Source organism: Thamnophis elegans, chromosome 3 (genome assembly GCF_009769535.1).
Source record: "Thamnophis elegans isolate rThaEle1 chromosome 3, rThaEle1.pri, whole genome shotgun sequence".
In the NCBI taxonomy this organism is placed as follows: Eukaryota; Metazoa; Chordata; class Lepidosauria; order Squamata; family Colubridae; genus Thamnophis; species Thamnophis elegans.
The window spans coordinates 18,290,282-18,311,055 of NC_045543.1; the positions used below are offsets into that span (position 1 = coordinate 18,290,282).

A 20,774-nucleotide genomic window follows, 5' to 3' on the forward strand; every position below is an offset into this window, starting at 1 on the left:
ACAAAATGCAGAATGAACGAATTGGAGAAGACTTCAACGGGCACCCAGTTCTCCTTGATGATGCATTCCTAATAGGTTGCCATGCAATCTCAGTTTGACTGTTTTTAAATAAACTATCACATGCCATGGCTCATACTAACAGGAGGTTTTTCCTAATACTAATTAATTCCTAATCACCTAACACTGTGCCTGTACCTTTAACTAATTGACTTGGATCCTACTTTTGGGAGCTATAGAAAAGTAACTGTTTATTTCTGACTCAGTATGCATCCCTGGTGGGATGTGGTGGCTCAGTGGCTAAGACACTGAGCTTGACGATCAGAAAGTTCGGCAGTTTGAATCCCTAGCGCTGCGTCATGGAGTGAGCTCCCGTTACTTGTCCCAGCTTCTGCCAACCTAGCAGTTCGAAAGCATGCAAAAATGCAAGTAGAAAAATGGGGACCACTTTTGGTGGGAAGGAAACAGGGCTCTGTGCACCTTCAGCATTTAGTCATGCCAGCCACATGACCACGAAGATGTCTTCGGACAGCACTGGCTCTTCGCTTTGAAACGGAGATGAGCACCGCCCCCTAGAGTCAGGAACAACTAGCATATATGTGCGAGGGGAACCTTTACCTTTGCCTTTATGCATCCCTGATATTTTTCCTCATGGCACATAACATTGCAAGCAAGATAACACGTGACATGTTCATTTATGGGTATCGATAGCAAGTTATATTGAAGAAAATAAACTTGGAAAAAAAATGAATAATAAAGAAGTAAATAAAACACATTGGTTTAAACCACTTGTCTAGCAACAAACACTTACATGGGCTCACAGATTTCCCCACAAGTTTTACATTATTTGATTCTTGGCCCTAAGTTTTCCAGAGCAACGTGGAAGTTTTACTTGACTGATGCATTTGCGGTTGTGTGGTTTCTCTGTAGAAATCCATCTCCTTGCTAATAAAATGTAGTCTCTTTTTTGCAGGGGTTAGGTTCCAAAAGAAGAGTTGGAGATACACAGTGGAACAGTTGATACTGCAAGGGAACGTCAAGCAGGCAGAATATGGCATTTACTCCAAGTAGAATTTGGCTTCCATTCCCTAGTTATCATCCCAATGGAGTTTTCCATTATTTTGAGTGACACGGATTCTGATGCCGGAGCTTTCAAAGATAACCCTCTTTGTAACCCCACGTTTCGGGCCCAGGTTCCTTTCAGAGATTAATAATATTTAAGCAGAGCATTTAAATGAGTTCCCTCCTCCTGCAAATTCTTAATTGTTTACCAGAAGATTTGTCACTTAAAATAAGCCATTCTAGGTACTCGGAGTTTCACTGACACTCGCCCAAGTTGTTGCCAGTAGTTTTTCAACTTGTTTTCTTCTGCATATTAAGAGACAGCCTAGCCCTTTCTCGTCTGGCTGCAAAGCAGCCAAAAAGAGCTTTTGATTTCCGTTCTGGTTTGCAAAGCTCTTGGCTTCCATGGAAAGGTGTTTAATGAAGCACATACTGTAAAGGTATGCGCTCCGTCACAAAGTCCTGCTTCTGGCTCCCTTTGCAATGCATAGTTACCCGGGAGCCTAAGAGATACAGAAGTGGCAAAGCAACCTGTAAGGAACTGGATTCTGTGGATGAGAGCTTCCTATTGATGAAATGGTGCCAGGAATGTGTGGAGACCTTATTTGCCTTCCTACAAAGCCAATGTTTCCATTGATTTCAGTGTTAACATTGAGATGGGAATTTCAAAACAGGGCTGCAGATCTCAGCGAGTTTACAATATCCTAGTCTAATTTTTGAAGCAGACTGCTGACCTGGGGTTCATTTTGCTTGCCATTTGTATCAAGGCCAACACAACGAGAAGATGATAGACAGACAGACAGACAGACAGCCGTAGAAGATAGACATTCAAACAGATATGATAGACAGACATAAATGATAGACAGGCAGACAGACATCGATGAGAGACAGACAGACAGAGATGATTGTTAGATAGATACTTTAATTGCAGTCTTAGACCAAAATACAAAATGTATAATCAGTAGAAGCCTTAATTAACATTATTAATAATAAACTCCAAGCCAGGCACTATCTTGATGTGGTTTGGGGGCTTGTATGTTCTGAGGAAGATAATAACTAAGCCACAGATTCAACCATATTAGGCATCAGAGGAGCCAGATGAAGAGTGTATCTCCCATTAACAGAAACCCATAATAGATCAATTGTCAGCCAGGTCAACAAGAACTGGAGTTCCTGGATATCTGGTGCCAAATGGGCTACAGGATTCAGGACTGTAGCAATCAGGGCCAGCAGCTGCAGGAGTAATGGAAGAATAGTTCACCCGTTGCAAATTTGAAAAAAATGGAAACAAAGAAATAATTATTTGTTGTTCAAATCAATTTCAGCAAGAAGAGAATACACCAGTTCTAGAAAGAACAACATTCAGAATTAGAAATAACAGAGGCTAGCAGATCAACAGTAATATTAAATAAATTATCCACAGAAATAGAACTGAAATAACTGCAAAGATCTACCTAGGACAAAGAAACTGAAACCTTGCCATTGGCATTGACAAAAATTATCACCAGTCAATTACAAAAGTTAGTGTTACTCAGAACAGCTTGCATTCTGTGATGATATCTTTGACACCATCAAAGAACAACATCTGCCTATCCCAGGTCCTTCAGAAGGACTTGATAGGTGGACAAAAATGCCAAATCTAGTCTAAACATCTGGCTGACTAGTCAAAGAAAGGTTGCTTCCACTTCACAAATACTGTATACAAAGACTAAAAACAAATAACACTTCACTATTAGAACAACAGATAGCCATTGCAGCCATTATTGCAAAGAAGCTGAAGAAAGACTGGATCATTTAGTTAACTGATTGCACAGAATGATTACAAATATCGACATGACAAAATAGGAACAATGGTGCCTTGGAAGATCAGCAAGAAATACCACTTGCCTGCAAGCAAGTTGTACTGGTGGGGGCTTTATGGTAGTCTTTCAGGTTCGAAGAAGACATGGGCATGGAGAAGGCTGCGTAGTCCCACTCTAGCCCAATTTCCAATGGGGCATTGGAAATCCGCTCTCACTTCCCGCCCCCTTCCCGCATTCTTAATTATAATTCTTGGAAATGGAGGTTCCAAAACAGTATCTCATTGTCTGGAGTACTTCTGATCATTGTTCCTGCAAGCCAAACATGATCTGTTCACATGCAGCTAATTCCAGCTTCTCTTCTCCATGACTATAAGTTTATTCTTCTCAAAATCAGCCAGCATAATACCCCTTGTTGATTGAACCTCCTCAGTTTTCCCTGGGCTGGAACAGTAGCCATGTCCATTTCAGCACAAAGGTCCTCATTAGGCCTGTTGATATGGAAGCAGAAAATGCTATGAGACCCCAGGCAGAAGCTATCTCAAGCCCATCCCAGCCATGAAGGTGCCTGGCTCAAAAGCAGTTGCACTTCTGAACTGCTTCTGGATGAAAAGTGAGCAGATCAAGCATGAAAGCTAAGTAATGTTCGCATTTCTTTTAAGAGTGTACTGATAGAAGTATGGCACTTTCAGTAAAGCAAATAACTCAAAATAACAAATAATTGGTCAGTACCAATGATGGATCAGGAAAACTCCACCTGTTCCTTTTCGGAGTTAAAGAAAAGAAAATGGAGCTGTATATTATCCTGCTCCTATTCAGCTGCACAACTGAACGTAGAGCATATTTTCTATATTTATTCTGTTACAAATGCTTAGAAACTAGTATTCTGGTCAATGTTGTGGGATTTTTCTTTATTTTATTTTATTATTTAAATTCCCACGGAACTATCAGTGAATGTCAGATTTCAACAAAAGTTTTCTTTCTCCCCCAAATGCCACCCACTGCACTGGCCTGGAAAAAAATCCAGAACAAATATAGATTCAACTTAAGTATTGTACAATTATTCACATATTGCTTTCCCATCCATCAAGTATTTAATATTACCAGGAAGAAACATCCCGATATTGACTGTTTCTTATCTTGCATTACAAAGTTGAGGGGTCTGTACTTTGTGTACAAGATGGATTGACATTCAAGTCTACTCTTCTTTTTTCTGTGGTTATTCCTGTAATCTGGTCAATACCTTCAAGGATTTGCACTCTATTCTGTGTTGCCCCCCCCCCCAACTACTTTATAGGTTCTGTTTAAGCTACATTGAGTGAAGTTTGCAACTGTTTCAATCAATAATTAGTCTGGTTTCTGAGAGAGTCTATCATGTGCTTTTAAAAATTGCCTATAATGGATCTCCAATTTGAACCTTCACTAGATTTTTAGGATATCAGATTAAGGAAGTCTGGCTTTTAAAACAATCCCCTTTCTCCTATTTGCTCAAAGTTTGGCCCAAATCAGTTTGTGACAGAATAATAATGTAAAAAGATATTGCCAATGAGATGGCATACATAGATGTTACAAACAGCAGCAGAAAAGCTGATCTCCCACTGAAAAAAATAACCACTAAGGAAAAAATTATAATAAATAAAATTTTATGACAACTATACTTTCCTATTGTCTTGGTGTTCCAGCCAATGAATGCAAACTAATTTACTGAACCACCATCAGGATCTTGTCCCATGTAAGTCTATCAACAGACGGACTGAAAACCAAGATGCTCACAGATTAGCGTTTTTAACTCGGGCACTCAGTGCTGTGAAGGTTGCAAGATCTCTCTTGCCATTGGGCCTGAACTAGAGGCTTGAAAGCTTCACTCAGCCTGCTGTGTTTTATATCCTTGGCCTTTCACATTCAACTTAGCTGAAATTCTCTTCTTCCTCCTCTTATATACGACCACCATGACTGGCTGAAGTGGTCCTCCCCCCCCTTCCCCCATGTTCCCACCGCTTTTGTTCTTAAGAAGATACAGTTCCTTTGAAGGAGTGCATTGTATGCGCCTTGTCTTTGTGAATAGTGGATTTCACCTCAGTTGGGTGCAGAGAAGCAGTTGCTTAGCTTTTGTGTGGTCCTCACGATCAGAGCCCAAGGTGGTATGGTTTCAAGGCCCTGCCATTTGCAAAGGCTAATTAGGATCCCACCTACAACCCTCCACTTAATTCATACATGAAGCAGTCAGCAAAAGGTTTTGATTTCTCTCTTGGCTGGAAGACCTTTTGGCTTCTGTAAAGCAAAGAAGGATTAGGAAGGGAATAGGGAAAGCTCATAAAGGTATGTGCAAAGTGTGTCAAAATGGCTGTCTCCCAGGAATAAAAAAAAAATGGTCTGAGCAGAGAGGCCTAATTAGAAGCTGGTTCAGAACTGAGAGAGGCCAAACATGGGTTATTGGTTCCATGGTACATAGACAGGTCTCCTGTTCCCTCATTCTCTCACTTGTTTATTTTCAGAAAAAGATCCTTTTTGTTTATTTTTCCTCACCTGGGTCATAACTGTCTCAGAACCAGCAGCCAGATAGACAAAAAATAACATACCACACAAAATGTCATACTCTCCTTGTCTGGGCTGGCGGGGGGGGGGGGGAACTCTGGGCCACGAAGGTACCTTTTAAATCTATTAAGGCTACACCTCTTTATAAGTTCCACTGGGTACAGTTGAATTTATTTCTATATAAGCACATATAGTATCACAACTTTGAGATAAAGAATTGTTTACATTTACTAAGCCTGTCGGAAAAGAACAAGCTATCTTCTACTGAAGGAAGTCACAATTCATATAGCCTAGGATGGCAATTTTGTGGAAAAATGCAGATTCAATTGAGATTTCACTTTAATTCTGCCTAGCAATTCCAAATCTCAATATAGATACATGTACAATGTGTTGTGCCACTTGGCTAGACCTGGCATTTGTTGAGCTGGGTGCCTATAGAAATAAAATTTTAGAAAACTATATATATTTTTTAGTAATCTTGGATCATAATTATGAATTCAATGGTCTGAGGCAGGGGTGTCAAATTCAATTTCATTGAGGGCTGCATCAGGATTGTGTTTGACCTTGGGGGGGCTGGGGTGGGCATGGCTTGATGTCACTCATGTCAGGGGTGCCTGTGGTGGCCCAAGGGCTCTGCCAGGAAAAATAGGCTCCCGTTTTCGGCTGCGATGGCCTCCTGCAACCCTCTGCCAACGAAAACGGAGCTCTGTTTTTGTTAGCAGAGGCACTGCGGGCCAGTCCTTTGCTGTTTCCAGGGAAGCCCTGTGGGCCAGATCTAAGCACCCCATGGGCCAGATTCAGCCCCCGGGCCTTGAGTTTGACACCTCTGGTCTGAGGCATTTTTTCAAGGTCAAGCTGCTTTTGGAAGTTACTGTCCAAAGGCACCAAAGCCTTTTGAAACTGATCCGAAGACTTGTAGTTGTTGTTAAGTTGCTGTTTGATGACCATTAATTTGCTGTTTGAAAAGAGATAAGACACATTAATGGGGTACCCGGTAGAGGGTTTCAAGGCTGCAGTCTTAATAGTTGTGTACTTAAAACCAGAATTAAAGCAGTGTTCTCAGGATCATCTGCTAGTGACCAACAGTGGAAGAGGTATATCCTTGTTTATCTTTCGAGGTGAATAGAGGACTGTGTTATATATCACATTGAGCTAAAGAGGCTTTTGAATTGGTTTGCCATTTTTCTTATTTTCTTAAATCAATGTAAAATTTGTTGTCTTTTGTTTCCTTTCACAAAGACTTCCCAGAGAAAACAGAAAACAAATTGCAGACAATGCTGCCTGTCATCCTATCCACACAACAAAAAAGATATATGATCACAATATGGGTCTGCAAAATCACATTCCTTCAGTGTTTTAAATTACTATATACAGGGTTGGAATGTAGATTTGTAATGGGAATTGTTGACTCTTAGCATCATTCACATTCTTCTAAGTTTACAACCTGTCCCATCTCCTAATGCTCTCCCATTATTGCTGAAAGCTTGAAGAAGTGGTGAAACATTACTTTTGTTCCTATCTTAGTCATAAGATATATTATAATATATCTCGTGTCCAAGGTTTGATCCCAGTTGTCATTACAGGAGGGAATGTAATTTAAAGTATGAACGCCTTGCAAATCCCTATGGCTGGTATTCCTTTTTGTTCCTTATGAGCAAGTCATGCTACTTACCTGCAGGGGTCATTTATCGAACAAACAAAAAAGCTCTTTTCTGAAAGTCTTTGCAGAGATTCTTCTGGCTCCCTTTTCCTGAGAGAAATCTTCCTTTCTCAATAACTATTTCTCTTGTAAAGCAAACCAAATGGTTCAAATCTTAAATTTGAAGTAAAGGCAACCACTTTATATGTGATTTCTGATTTTCTTGGCAGCAGTTTCACATCCATCCCTGGTCAGCAAACACTTGGGAAGAAGGATCAATGCACACTTGGAATTATTTGAAGGTGATTAGTAACCCTTTGCCACCCTTATTTTGTCCTATACTATTTGTTAGTCTAAGACATTTTGATCTCTGAGACCATCACAAATTTAGAGACCCCCAAAATCTGAATGCCAGTGGCTAATGATGTTACTCCAATGATTTTTTTTAAAATTGTAATGTTTTGCCCTTTTATGAAACCCCAATTATCTATTACATTTGCTCAATAGATTCTGTTTTCATGATTGTTCAGAATATAAATGTTGATGTAGCCAAAAGTCATAACTGAATTGTGAAAATAATCGATTGGATACCTCTCTTTTACAGCAATGAGCACCTAACTGAATATTGAAGCAAAAGAAAAGGTGTGTTAGCTAAGTCTTTAATTCAGCAATGTTGTCTTGGCATACATGAATTAAGGAAAACTCATATCCAAGTCATCCTTTGTTTGTAAGCAGCAAGAATAGTAACCTCTCAAATATTGACATGCACTCATCAAGGTCTCAGGGTTATTTAGATTACTTCCCACAATTGTAACGGGATTCCAATACATTTCTGAATCAGTGAGCTTATAAATAATGCTTGTAAAAGCCTTGTTCAACAGAATTGCCTAACATCAAGACAGAAAACTGCATGAGAATCAAAGTCCCAGCATTAGGTTTACCAGATATGCAAGCAGAGGTCCCAGTTTGTCCTGTTTTAACCTGAAATATAATACATATGCATGGAATAGGACCAAAGCACAATTCTAAATTTTGGGGTTCAAGAGCTTGCCTAGCATATACTTTAGGTAACCAGATTAGTTGTTCCTTAGCCTTTTCTCAACCTGACAACTGTTACCACAATATGAAAAGAGAACCACAAGTATACATATCTCTGATGTTTCCCTACATCGTTATAATCACTGCTCTCCTCAGAGATTGGCCAAATCTCTGAAGCAGGCAGCATCTTGATTGGCATTTTTTTCCATGCCATAGAAGAATTATAAGAAGGGGGGAGTCCAAATTGCCACTGGTCAATGGTCAGACTAGTCCGTGCTCATTGTGCAAACTGATCACGAGAAGGGAACATTCCTCATTCCTGCTGCACTCCTATCTCTAGATTTATTGGTTGCAGTACAGCAGTGATAGCATACTTTTTGGATCTGGTATGTCAATTTGGAAAATGCCTAACGTGACTTTGCTGGCATGTCACCCTTATTTTGGCATCCAAATAAAAGAGAGCTAATTCTCGCTCACCACCACCATCTAGACAAACCTGAATAGCAGCACTCAGCAGTGCTGAATCTGGGCCTAAAGCAGATTCCCAGGCCTCCACTTCAGCCCTAAACCTATTGCTGCCACTCAAAAAAGCACCTTCTGCCATTCCCCAACACACACGAGCCTTGGAAAATGGTGCCATTGCCTTCAGAGCCCAATATTCTGGATCTGCCATGCACTACTTACTTTCAAATGGCATTCTCTTTCTGTTGGCAGGCCCTGCGGTGGCCTGTCTGAGGTTGCTCTGGGTGGCCAAAGACCTTTGTTCTTGAAACAGCTGCTAAAAATGCCCTTCTGTGGCCTACAAAAACCATGTGAAAGCACACCCCATTCTTGTGCAATTTTTGGAAGTTGCAGACACCAATATGAGAGCATAGCTCTCGCTTACACACACATGAGCACTGGGGGGTTCAGAGGACACACAAAATCATACTTCTCATTCGGCCTCCACACTCCCCCAAAAAGTGTGAAAATAGGGCATGGTTTTGAGAATAGTTGTTGTCAGGTGTTGGTGAATGTTGGCGTGTTACCCGAAATGTCATAGCATGTTCCTTTGACACGTGTGTCGCAGCTTTGACATCACCGCAGTATAGCTACTCCTTTTATTTCTTTTTTTAACAGCGTAGCAGGGCTGCATCAGGCTGAATACATATAAATCCGAACATGGGCAAAATTTACCTGGTTGCAAGTCATTTTGATAGGAAGACTGAATGAAGAAGGGAGAAAAAGAAGGAAAGAAACCGCTCATTGAACAATTAACGTCTCCCACATGCAAAAGCCTCTCTTGCTTTCTCTCCCATTCACTTGATTGAGAGCATTTTCTACAGCAATTCACATATTAAACATTTTTTCTGAGCAATGACAACATATCTTGTTTTCTTATTTAAGGAAAATAAAGTTTATTTTAAAAGGCTTTTGACTAAGAGTGCATTTTTTGTAAAAAAAAAAATACATAATCTTCTGAAGGTAAGCACACACTAGCTCCCCAGGCCTTGCTACTTCATCTCACTGTCCTCTTGCTCCTGCCCTGGGTACAGGGCTACTTCCAGTGGGGTCCAGCAGCGTCTTCAGACCTTGATTGGTTCAGGTTTGGATAGAAAAGCCAGAAGCCCTTGGCTGACTAAGAGCTGGAAGGTCACCTTGCGTTATGGAGATGACATACTGGGGGCATTCAGTAATGGGATATCCAGTAATGGCTTACCCCAGTGGTTCCCAAACTTGGCAACTTTAAGACTTGTGGACTTCAACTCCCAGAATTCTGGCTGGAGAATTCTGGGAGTTGAAGTCCACAAGTATTAAAGTTGCCAGGTTTGGGAACCACTGGCTTACCCCCACTAAGCATTTAATAACAGGTGGTCCCCAAGTCAGCTGGGTGACCCAGTAGAACACAATGGGCAAGAGAACACAGCAAAAAGAAATCCTTTGCACACCGCATTTCAAAACTCTGCCTGTGCTTGGACAAGGCTGAGCATTTTGCAGAAAGTCAACACAGTGGAATGGGAAGAGAAGGGGAGGACTAGCATAACAAAGGAGAAATAATTATTTCCCGTCCTGGCACATAAAATTCCATTACTGATCTCTAAATTCTCACCAAGCCCAAGCTCTGGTAACAAGTTTAAGGGCCTCAGTGTAGTTTGGCGAAAAGCTGGGGGAGAGGGGAATGTATGAACAGCAGTAATACGTCTATGTGTTTTAAATAATTTTTAATTGCTGAGGCAGTAATACCTGGTTCATGGAACTGCAATATACAGAGAAATGAAATAAATAGCTTTATAATATAATACATATATATTTATATATATATATATAAATATATGTATTACATTTATGTGCATAAATATAATACATGCATTCATATACATATATATAATAGAGCTGGTTTTTAAAATACTCCCTTATCATTGGTGTATTAGGTTATTTTACTTAGTCACTTGAAGGTCATTTAGCAGCATTCTCCAGAAGTGAGCAGAACAATGCAGGATCACAGAGTCGTGACACCTTATGTCATTGGAAACATTACAAAGGATGAGGTACTGAGCCCTCCAGGGAAGCCCCATCCCAGATCAGCAGATCTTCACATCTCAGCCTATCTTGCAGAGACAAAATAACCAAGGGCTGCAACACCAGAGAATTATCCAAGGATTTTCAGGGGTTGGATGGGGGAGGGAGGGGAGAGGAAGGGAGAACTTTGGCTTTCTTTGGTTTTGTGGTTTTGGTTTTTTAGTATTATTATTATTATTATAACATGAACTTTTTCCTCTCTAGGGATTGGCTTGAATATGTTGTCCATTCCAAACGTTGTCCATTCCCAGTGAGAAATAAAGCACCTGTATGTCAATCCACAGCATAAAAAAGTCAATTTAAATAGAGCCATTCGTTTTTTTCTTCTTCTTCTTCTTCAAGTTACAATAAATCTTTTACAGCTTCCCCAGTGGATTTCTATTTTTAACCCAGTCTTTTTTAAAAAAAAAAAATTAAAAAACAATGTACAAAAATAGAACTTCTCCCTTATTTTTAGTGTAAAAATATTTCTCTGGTACAGTCTATTCTTGTAGTTTATTTGCAAGACACTGCCTCGTCTTTTAACTGGGGTTGGTTGGTCGTATTCTCCTAGTCCTCTTCGTCACTGTGGTATACTTGAAAGGTTTCTGTAACTCCACTTGTCCCTTTGGATATCGTTTCATAAAGTGGACATCTTGCTGGTTCTCCCGGGTCTTGGGCCCTTTCCGAGGCCTCCCTTTTTTGGTGAATCCAACATACCAGCCCGAGTACTTTGCTGACATCAGAGCTGTATAGTTGTTCTCCAAGACTTTTTCAATGAAGACACATTCTTTGCTGGTGCCATCTGGCTGCAAATGAAACACAGAGAAGATTTTTTTAAAAAAAATTGCCAAAGGTTTGCAAGCAAGGGGACAAATGTGGGCAGACCAGAAGTGGTATTCAGCAGGTTCTGGCCGGTTCTGGAGAACCGGTAGCAGAAATTTTGAGTGGTTCGGAGAACCAGTAAATACCACCTCTGAGTGGCTCCATCCCCATCTATTCTCTGCCTCCTGAGTTCCAGCTGATCAGGAGGAAATGGGGATTTTGCAGTATCCTTCCCCTGCTATGCCCACCAAGCCATGCCACGTCCACCAAGCCACGTCCACCGAACCACAGTAGCAACATTTTTTGAATCCCACCCGTCAGAATAGAAGCCACCAAATCACTACACCTGCAGTCTCTATAGGGGGAGGAAGCGTATCCCTATATTCAGCTCAGGGTGGGCCAGTGAAAGCATTAGCATTCATCTCTGTTCTGAAACAACATTATCATTCAAGTCAACTCAACTCAAAGAGGAAATGGGATTGTTTTTAATGACTTCTTCCTTTTAACAGATAAAAGATTATCATTTCATGACAACATATGGAGGCACATTGGGGGCTTTGCCCCCGTCCTTCAGGGGCCTTGAGAGAGCCTGAAGTCTCAGGCTAGTATTATACCCTGCCCAGAGATACATGTATGCCATGATGATGGAGGACTGTAGTAAAAGCCAACAGTCCTGCAACAGTCACAGGACTCTGTTTCCTTCGGGAATGCAGCTATCCTCTCTAACCAGAAAGGGAAGTTCCTATTTTATATGACTGAGGAAATATTTGTGAAATGGTGGCTGAGTTTCTTTCACTTACCTGCCCATGAATAACAAAACCAGAATTATGCAGTGTTGCAAAGAAAAAAAAAATCTGCCATGCAAATACGAATTGTGCAGTCTAGCTTGTTGACATTTAATTTTTATTACCTAGCTGCTTGTTGTTATTGTTTTAAACAGCCGAGTACAGAAGTACATTCTATAAATTTAACATGCTCAAGCAAAAAGTTTCCTTCTTATCCTTACATAAAAAAGGATCCATCGTGCATGAAATTGTAACTGTCTCACTGCTGCCACCATAGCTGAATGCAGCTAAACATTATCTTCAATTCCATGGTTGGCTAAGTTCTTTCCTAGATAAATTTCATCCAAGTTGCAATCATGTGCGCTTAGAAAAGAATGTGTAATATTGCTTTCCTTCCTTTAAGAAACCTATATAGTTTGTATTAAAAACTAGTTTAAAAATGTATACAAGTAATTCGGCAATATCAATGAAAAACTCCAATCAGACAATGTTAGGGGATGGAACCTAAGAAATCACGTTCAGTTTTTCTCCATTATCATTCTCCATGTTCACCTATGCTAAATAAAAAGATCAAAGGTAACTAACTTATTTAAACTACACATATTGGACTTGTTTCAGAGATAAGTAATAATTGTAATGCTTATAATTTGTGTTGAAATAACACAGATGGACTATATTTGAGGGTGTGTTTCTGCCAAGTTGGAGGCAAGAAGAAAATTCTTTAGCTTCTCTTTGGAACTGATCTACTGATTTCCTGCCAAGACGCAGGGGAGTCACAGAGATATGATTCTAGGCATCTGAAGTAAAACTGTATGTTGTCTTTTTTGCACCAAAAACTTGGTTCTTTCAAGCAACTGTTACTGCTGCCAAATCAGCAAATTTCAGAACTATGAAAACACTACCATCACTGATATGATTCTAGCTCTCTGCATCTAGACTTAAGCAAAGTATGTATGTTTAAAAATGGAGAGGGGGAGAGGAAAAGAGCAAAGTTAAAGCCAACCTACAAATAAGGGGAAAATGTCTTCAATTTATATTCCAACACAACATACTTAATTTATAGTTCCCTAAGCAATTTCCAAATGAAACAGGGTTACATTTCAGTATTTGCACTTCTCTATGCTTTATAGCATGGTTCCCCAATAAAAGTGCATTAAAACATTCTACATGATTGCACACTTATTATATTTAATTGTAAACATGTATTGTAATATTTTATGCAAATAAAATATGCTTTTGTACGGGTGTATTGTATGTTATGAGACAATGCTTATGGAATTGCATCTGTTTGATGAAATGTGCGGGGGGAAAAGCACCTGAATTCATGTTACGCAAATTTTTAAAAATAATAAACAGATGCAGGAATGGGATAAAGTGAACATAAAAGTGGATAAACATAAAATTGAACAAATCCAAAATGGACAGATTCAACCATTCCTAGTCTTTCAACGAAGTGACAAAGATACTGTTCCAAAAAAATAATAATTAGTGCCTTGACTGGGAATGAAGCATATCCTACATCAGGCTTGTTCAAAATTATGTCTCTAGCTCTTATTATTAAAATAGAATTAAGTAGAATGTTGCTGTCCTTGCAAAGGTCCAGCTTTCACTTTAACACCTCAGGATAGCATCTACTTTTAGGATGCCAAATTTGCATACAACTGATAAGTCAAAGAAATAGCATTTCCCTGCCTTTAAACTGGTAATCAACATCCAAGAATGATCTGATATGAAAGATCATAGCCACCCCCCACCTCAAATATGCAGGTGGTTAAGAAACATAAAACCCCAACCATTATGGATTTGGTGGATTTGATTGTTTTTCACCCCATTCCCAGAAAAAGAAAGGGGGGGCTTATCTTCCGTTCTAAGAAGCTAATTGCTCTCTCGTGTCTTTATTTTCAATTTTCACGTTAACCCCTACCTTCTCGGCTGCCACTTCCTTCCTCTGTGCCTGCTGGGATCACAACGCCACAGATGGTAGTTTGGCACTGGCAACAGCTCCAGCCTGAGACAACCCCTTCCTGCTGTCGCCACTGCCTTTCCTACCCCCACTCCCAACCTCTTTTTCTTCTAAACCCTCCCCCATTCCATCCTCTCTCCTGACATCTCCTGTTATCAATCACAATCTCCATTGTGAGATTGAGAGCAAGCCCAGGCAGTATGGAGAACCAGGCCAAGGCTGTTTCATCTCCTAACAGAGAACTGCATGCATCTAATCTCTGACAAAATGTCTATGGCATTAGGCATTATGTTCTATAATGTGTAAAATACATCATATTGCCTTTTGTTGTCCTGTTTTGGCAAGAAGGTTACTCTTATGGCGAGGGTTGTGTTGGTTGGTGGGGGAGGACTAAATAACACAACCTTCACTCGCTATTGGTCAATTGGATCAGCAGCTGATAGGCTGGAGGTGAGTCATATCTTCGATGTTCTGCTATTGGACAGCTGGAGGGGGTTACTGTTAGCTCACAATGATTCAATCAGCTTCCTGGCTGGCCAGAACCCTGGCAATCATACAGTTGACTTTTGGGATAGAGAGGAGGGAAGGTTGTAGATTACTTTTTCAGGCAATGGAAATAGCATATACTCTAGCAGAAGATGTAGCATACGCTTGCCTAGGCACCACTGACCATGCTCACAAGGCACTCGGGTAACCTCTTTGTAGCCACAGCACTTGAATGCATTACAAGGAATTTCATTTCTCTGTTTGAGAGTAATTGCAGGATGGAGAATGCTGTTCTTGGAATAGCAGAGCTGAGGCTGCTATGATTAAATCCTGAGCAGAAATGAATGGCAGGCGAGGCGGAGGGGGGGGGAGAAGTCACTCAGTTCATGATGTTGTCAAGTTCTTTACAAGCAGGGTAAATTTGGGTTCTGAGAATTAAGCTAGACATTCCTCAGTACGCAGCATGTGTTATACGTCTTGCTTTCCCCTTTATTACAACTTTCTAGGATGTGTTACTAGAAAATGCAGTGTGGTGATAAGAGACCCTTTTTTCCTCCTTTATGATTAGAGCCAACTCACTTTCCTGATCTTTGACACAAGACACACAACCTTAGTTAGCACTTGTACTTTTGTTATAAGTGCTCATAGTATGTCATGCAGGAGGTCCATTACAATCGTGCTGGGGGAGGACAGGGTTAAACTTCACCTCCTTATAAGAGTCCCTCTTCTCCTTCCTTCACATTTGTAATGAATCCAGAGAAAACAGGAGGTATGGTTGCCTGCTAAGTATTGAGGAAATGTTTGATTAGGCTCCGAGATAGATAATTAAGAACTTGGTGCTTGCATTTGTTATCACTTGTTATCACTTGCCCAGGAGTGATAACTGGTGAGAAAATATGTGTCCTCAGCTGCTGTGAAACATGTTAGGTGCGACAGTCCCTACCCGCTCTTGTAAACTGGCCATTGGCAAATCCTCCTGTTTCCCTCAGAAGCTGAATTATGGGGAAAGTGAGGAAGCCAAAATCCATAAGCCCTCCCTCTTACGTGTTTCAAAAATTTAAAAACATTAGCTAGGGATTTATTACAATAATCTGAACATTATTTCACTGCCAATCACAACAGGAGACATATACTCATATATTTCTACCATTTTCTTCTTATTTTCTATTGAATAGGCTCAAAAAACACTAGCAGAATGTAGCCTAGTCCACTATTTCTAAGGGCTCCAGCCATGAGATGATACCTGCAGTGATGTAATTATGCATAGGGTTTTAAAAAATTATAATAAAACAATTTAATAAAAATACTCATAATGCATATTCAGTATTAACTAGTTTGGGTGTAAAACTTTGTAGTCCATCAAATGTTGTTTTATTGTGGGGGAAAAAAGATGTTTCTAGAAAGAACGAGTAAAGAATGTTGAAAATGTATGCCAAAAACATATAATCCCAATGGAGTCACCCAAGCTGTGGAAGTGATCTTAGTTGTTCAGTTAAAGTAAACTATTAAAAATATTTTTTAATTCGCCTTTATTATTTTTATAAATATGGTAGCAAACATACCCAATACTCCTTCCACATCCTATTTTCTCAACAACAATAATAAGTAACCCTCTGAGGTGAGTTGGGCTGTGAGAGAATGATTGGCCCAAGTCATCCAGCCGGCTTTCATGCCTAAGGCAATACTTAAATCCTAACCACTAGACCAAATTGGGCAGCACTAATGTAGGAAGATGCTGGAGGCAGATAATCATTTTAGTGACAACAGATTAAGGTATCATTTCAAACTGGGCAGGAGAAGGCAACAGAAAACCACTCCTATATTTTACCCATAGATAGACAAGGTAAAGTGATAGATGATATAACACCATTGGTTGGATAGCACTTAGTATACTACTGAGGAAGAATTGAGGATGGTGTTTATGATACAGCTAGATTAAAACCTTCAGACATCTAGATACTGATGTTGCCACATAGGAAACAAACATCCAAAGCTGCAAAGAAAGAAATACAGTGTAAACATGGAATATAAGAAGCATGAAAGTGAGAAAATGTAACGAAGTTACAGATGAAACAAAGATGGAAGAGCATATTGAAATACTGTATAGTAGAGATGTCAGAATCCAAAATACCTTAGAAAATATCCCCGTTTTGTCAATATGTTCCATTGCTTATAGACAGGATCTCAATTGGGTTGACTAGGTCAAACTATGGGTTGTCCATGGGAAAACAAGAATCTAATATCTCATTCTCTTCAGGCAAAGCCTATACACAGGACAGAAAGCCACAGTCTGGGTTGAACATCACAAAACAGATTGACTCCACAACAGCAAAGAAGTAAAATTGGGTGGTATATTCTCCCTTTATTTAGTCAGCTTATATTCTGAATATATCCTGGAGGAATGCTGGAGTGAAAGAGCATCGAAATCGGAGAAGAACCATCAATGATCTGTGCTATCTGATAGCACTTCTGAAAAATGATAATGCAAACAATCTGGAAATTCTAGTAAAGAAAGTCAAGGACACAGTAAAAATATGAAACTAAGTTTAAATATAAATAAAATGAAACTAATGACAACAGCCTTGGAATTGACAGTGAGGATGCTGAAGTGATTGTTAGCTTCTTCCTCTTAGGATTAACCACCAATAATAAAGGAACCAGCAGCCATGGAATGTGCTGCAGACCAGCATTTAGCAGGACAACAATGAAGGTCTTGGGGAAAAAAGATACTCAGATTCCATAATGTGTCTATTTCAACTAAGATCAGAACTGTGCACACAGCCATTTTCCCAGTGACATGCTGTGAAGAGAAAGTTTGATTTTTGAAGAAGCAAGATAGAAAGAATACTGACATTTTTTAGCATTAATGTTGGAGAAGATTTCTGAGAACACCAAGAGATAGCCAAGAAAAACAAACGGTTCACGGAACAAATCAATCCAAAGTTCTCACTCAAGGCAAAAATTAGTTAACCTGAATTATGATGTTTTAGACACATTATACCAAGACCTAGCTTTTTGGAGAAGGTTCTGGAGGTCAAAGAAGAAGGAAAGAGAAAAGGATAACCAACAGTAAGGTAGTGGTGATGGGCGCATGTGTTGGAAGACCTCAAGGGCAAGGTTGAGAAGAGATCTTCCTGAAAATCTAGCTAAGTGCCCGCTAAGAGATGATACCAACTTGACAGCATATAAGTGATCAACCAGTCAGAGCTTTATAAACTGTCCCAATCAAAAATAATGAGTAACTCCCAACCACATTAAATCTGAAATGTCACAAAAAGGTAAAATATAACCAATTAAATAACCATTAAAATATACACATCATGAGCCGTGGTAGCGCAGTGGTTAAAATGCAGTGTTGCAGCTAACTTTGCCCACTGCCAGGAGTTTGGTCCTTACCAGCTCAAGGTTGACTCAGCCTTCAATTCTTTCGAAGTCGTAAAATGAGGAGCCAGATTGTTGGGGGGGGGCAATATGCTGACTCTGCAAACCACTTAGAGAGGGCTGTAAAGTACTGTAAAGTGGTACATAAGTCTAAGTGCTATTGCTGTAATATAAAAACACCCTAAAATCAGAAATCAAACTAGCAGCAGCTGAAATAGTACTATGCTCCAAAGGTTCACCAGAGAAGGGTTGTCTTAGCTGCTCCCCTAAAGGTGACCAAAGTCAACCCATCCAGAGGACATTCAGATTGGAAAGGCTAAAATGGCCAGTAGTTAAAGACAGAGGAGAACAAGAGATTGGACTCCAAATATGTTTTTGCTCCCAATTATGTATTCATGGCAAAAACTAAAGCAATTTTTGTCTTAATTCAGCTTCTGAAATTCAGACACTTTAGAAGGAACATGGAATGGATTATATTTCTTATTATTGCTGAAAGGATTGCAACTTCATTATGTAAGCTGAGCTAAGCAAGTCAGACACTGGTCTAATGTTTGGTCCACTGTTAGATAAGTGATAGAAAGTTAGGGCACTGATTGAGAACAAACCCAACTGCAAATGAAAGATTGGTTCTCTCTAAAGGAACTAGTATCTAGCACTCTTCTGGAAACACATATGTTATATTGTAATAGCTTCTACAGCTGTTTCTGTGGTTTTGCTCATGCAAGAAAAATCATATGGGTTTGTGAGTTTTTTTGCTCATGCAAAAAAAAAAATCATAGGTACCTTTTCAATTTGGAAATTAAAAGTCCCAATCCGGTGCTCAGCCCAGCTATCTTGCAAATATGACTTGCTAACAGATGGTCAGTCGCAGTTTCTGCTTCTTAATATAGCTAACCAAGAGTCCACTGTCTCTCAAGAGAATCTCTTCTACTGCCCAAGGAATTTGGATCAACTAAATGTTTCTTTGAAAATACTGCAGTGCAAGATGTTAAACGAAGCCTTCCTTGAGAGCAGTTACTTTCTGGGTTTAGAAAAGAATATTTAGTTTCAACTCAGTGAATTCTAACCCTCAAATGCAGCCAACGCTCCCCTCCAACACCAAATAATCCTTGGAATGTATCATATCTTCTATTTGCATGTGGAAAATAAAGAAAAATTGGTAGTGGTGGGAAATATCACAGTAATAAGAAAATCTAAGGGGAAAATGGCAAAATGTGGTGGGTATCAAGGAAGATAATTGAGCTGGAGCTACAACTTTTACATAATGAAGCTATTGCATCAAATTGTCATAAGACTCTCATGTTCTCAGCTGTTTGACTTCAGGCCAAGAAATTCTGAAAATATGACCAAATTGATTCCCCATAGTCTATGCATTTCAGCTGCTTCATAATGTTGTGGGCCAGGCCATCCCTAACTGTAAATGAAGGCCAAGGGTTACTCATTACATGCAATCCCTCCAATATGCTGGCCTCTGAACTTCAAGACTCCTCTGAGAAACATCCTCAGGAGTCTTAGTAAGAAAGTTCAGCATCCATAAGTGTACTACAACTCTGAAAAGTGACTTCTAGGTATTGCCAGGGTATGAGTTTTGGCAGTGAAAGGAGTGGGTGGGTGGGGGAGGTAAATAAGATAGAAATATATTCATGTAGGCACCATTTCCATAAATTTGTGTTCTGCCGAGTACCTTCAGATTGGCTATCATGTTGTGGGAAAATAAAGAGCCACCACTCATTGGTAGAACATGAAAAAAATATCTCTCTTGCTTCACATCTGTAAGTTATGGAATTTATTTTCATAAAATATGATGGTGAACTTAGATGGTTTTTTGAAAGGATATGGCTACACAAGGGAATCCATTATAATGGTCATGTGCTATCTTAGCAAAATCCTGAAGAAATCCAATGGTTCTCCAACCATTGCAGAAATGAATCATGTTTTCTTGCAAGATTGCGAGGGATCTACTTCATTTCCCTGAAAATAAGACAGGGTCATATTTTCTTTCGACCCTCGAAATAAGTACTTGGCCTTATTTTCTGGAAGGTCTTATTATTTTTGAGGTGCAGGAGGCAACGAGCGTGGTCACCTCATGGCTGCTGCTGTGTTGCAATATTTTCAGGGAGAGCTTATTTTCGGGAGAGGGTTTATTTTAGCACATGTGCTCAAAAGCCCAATTGGGCTTATTATCCAGGGAGGTCTTATTTTTGAGGAAATAGGGTAGTTGGCCACTAGAGAAATAAAATGCTAAACTAGCTAGCCTATTGCTTAGATCCAGCCAGCTTTTCTTATACTCAGAAGAACTTGAATTCAAAGAGTAGTTGTATGAATTAATATATGGCAACTTTATTTATTCAAAACACATCCCACTGTTGAAACCGACATGCCTGTTAATCATGTGAATGTATGAAAATGCCTAATTCTGTTAGTTTTTTTATTTATTTTTCAAAATAACAGCCATGGTAATCCTTACTAATACATGACAAGCCATGCTCATCAAGAAAAATGCTCCACTCAAGAACCATTTTGGTATAATGGTTAGGGCACCAGGCTAGAAACCAGGAGCCCATGAGTTTTAGTCCCATCTTAGTCACAAAGCAAACTGGGGGATCTTGGGCCAGTTACTCTCTCTCAGCTCTAGGAAGGAGGCAATGGCAAACCACTTCGGAAAACCCTTGCCAAGAAACCTGCAGGGACTTGTTCAGCAATCTCCTAGAATCTGACAAAATTGA

The 20,774-nt window shown here is 39.7% G+C and overlaps 1 protein-coding gene across 1 annotated transcript in view; it reads right to left on the reverse strand.

The window, feature by feature from the left end:
- Positions 1–11,150: 11,150 nt before the first annotated feature.
- FGF18 (fibroblast growth factor 18) overlaps positions 11,151–20,774 on the reverse strand; it is a 139,445-nt gene continuing 129,821 nt past the window's right edge. The window contains 1 exon segment of the mRNA XM_032214414.1: positions 11,151–11,417. Coding sequence (XP_032070305.1) covers positions 11,151–11,417 — 267 coding nt within the window.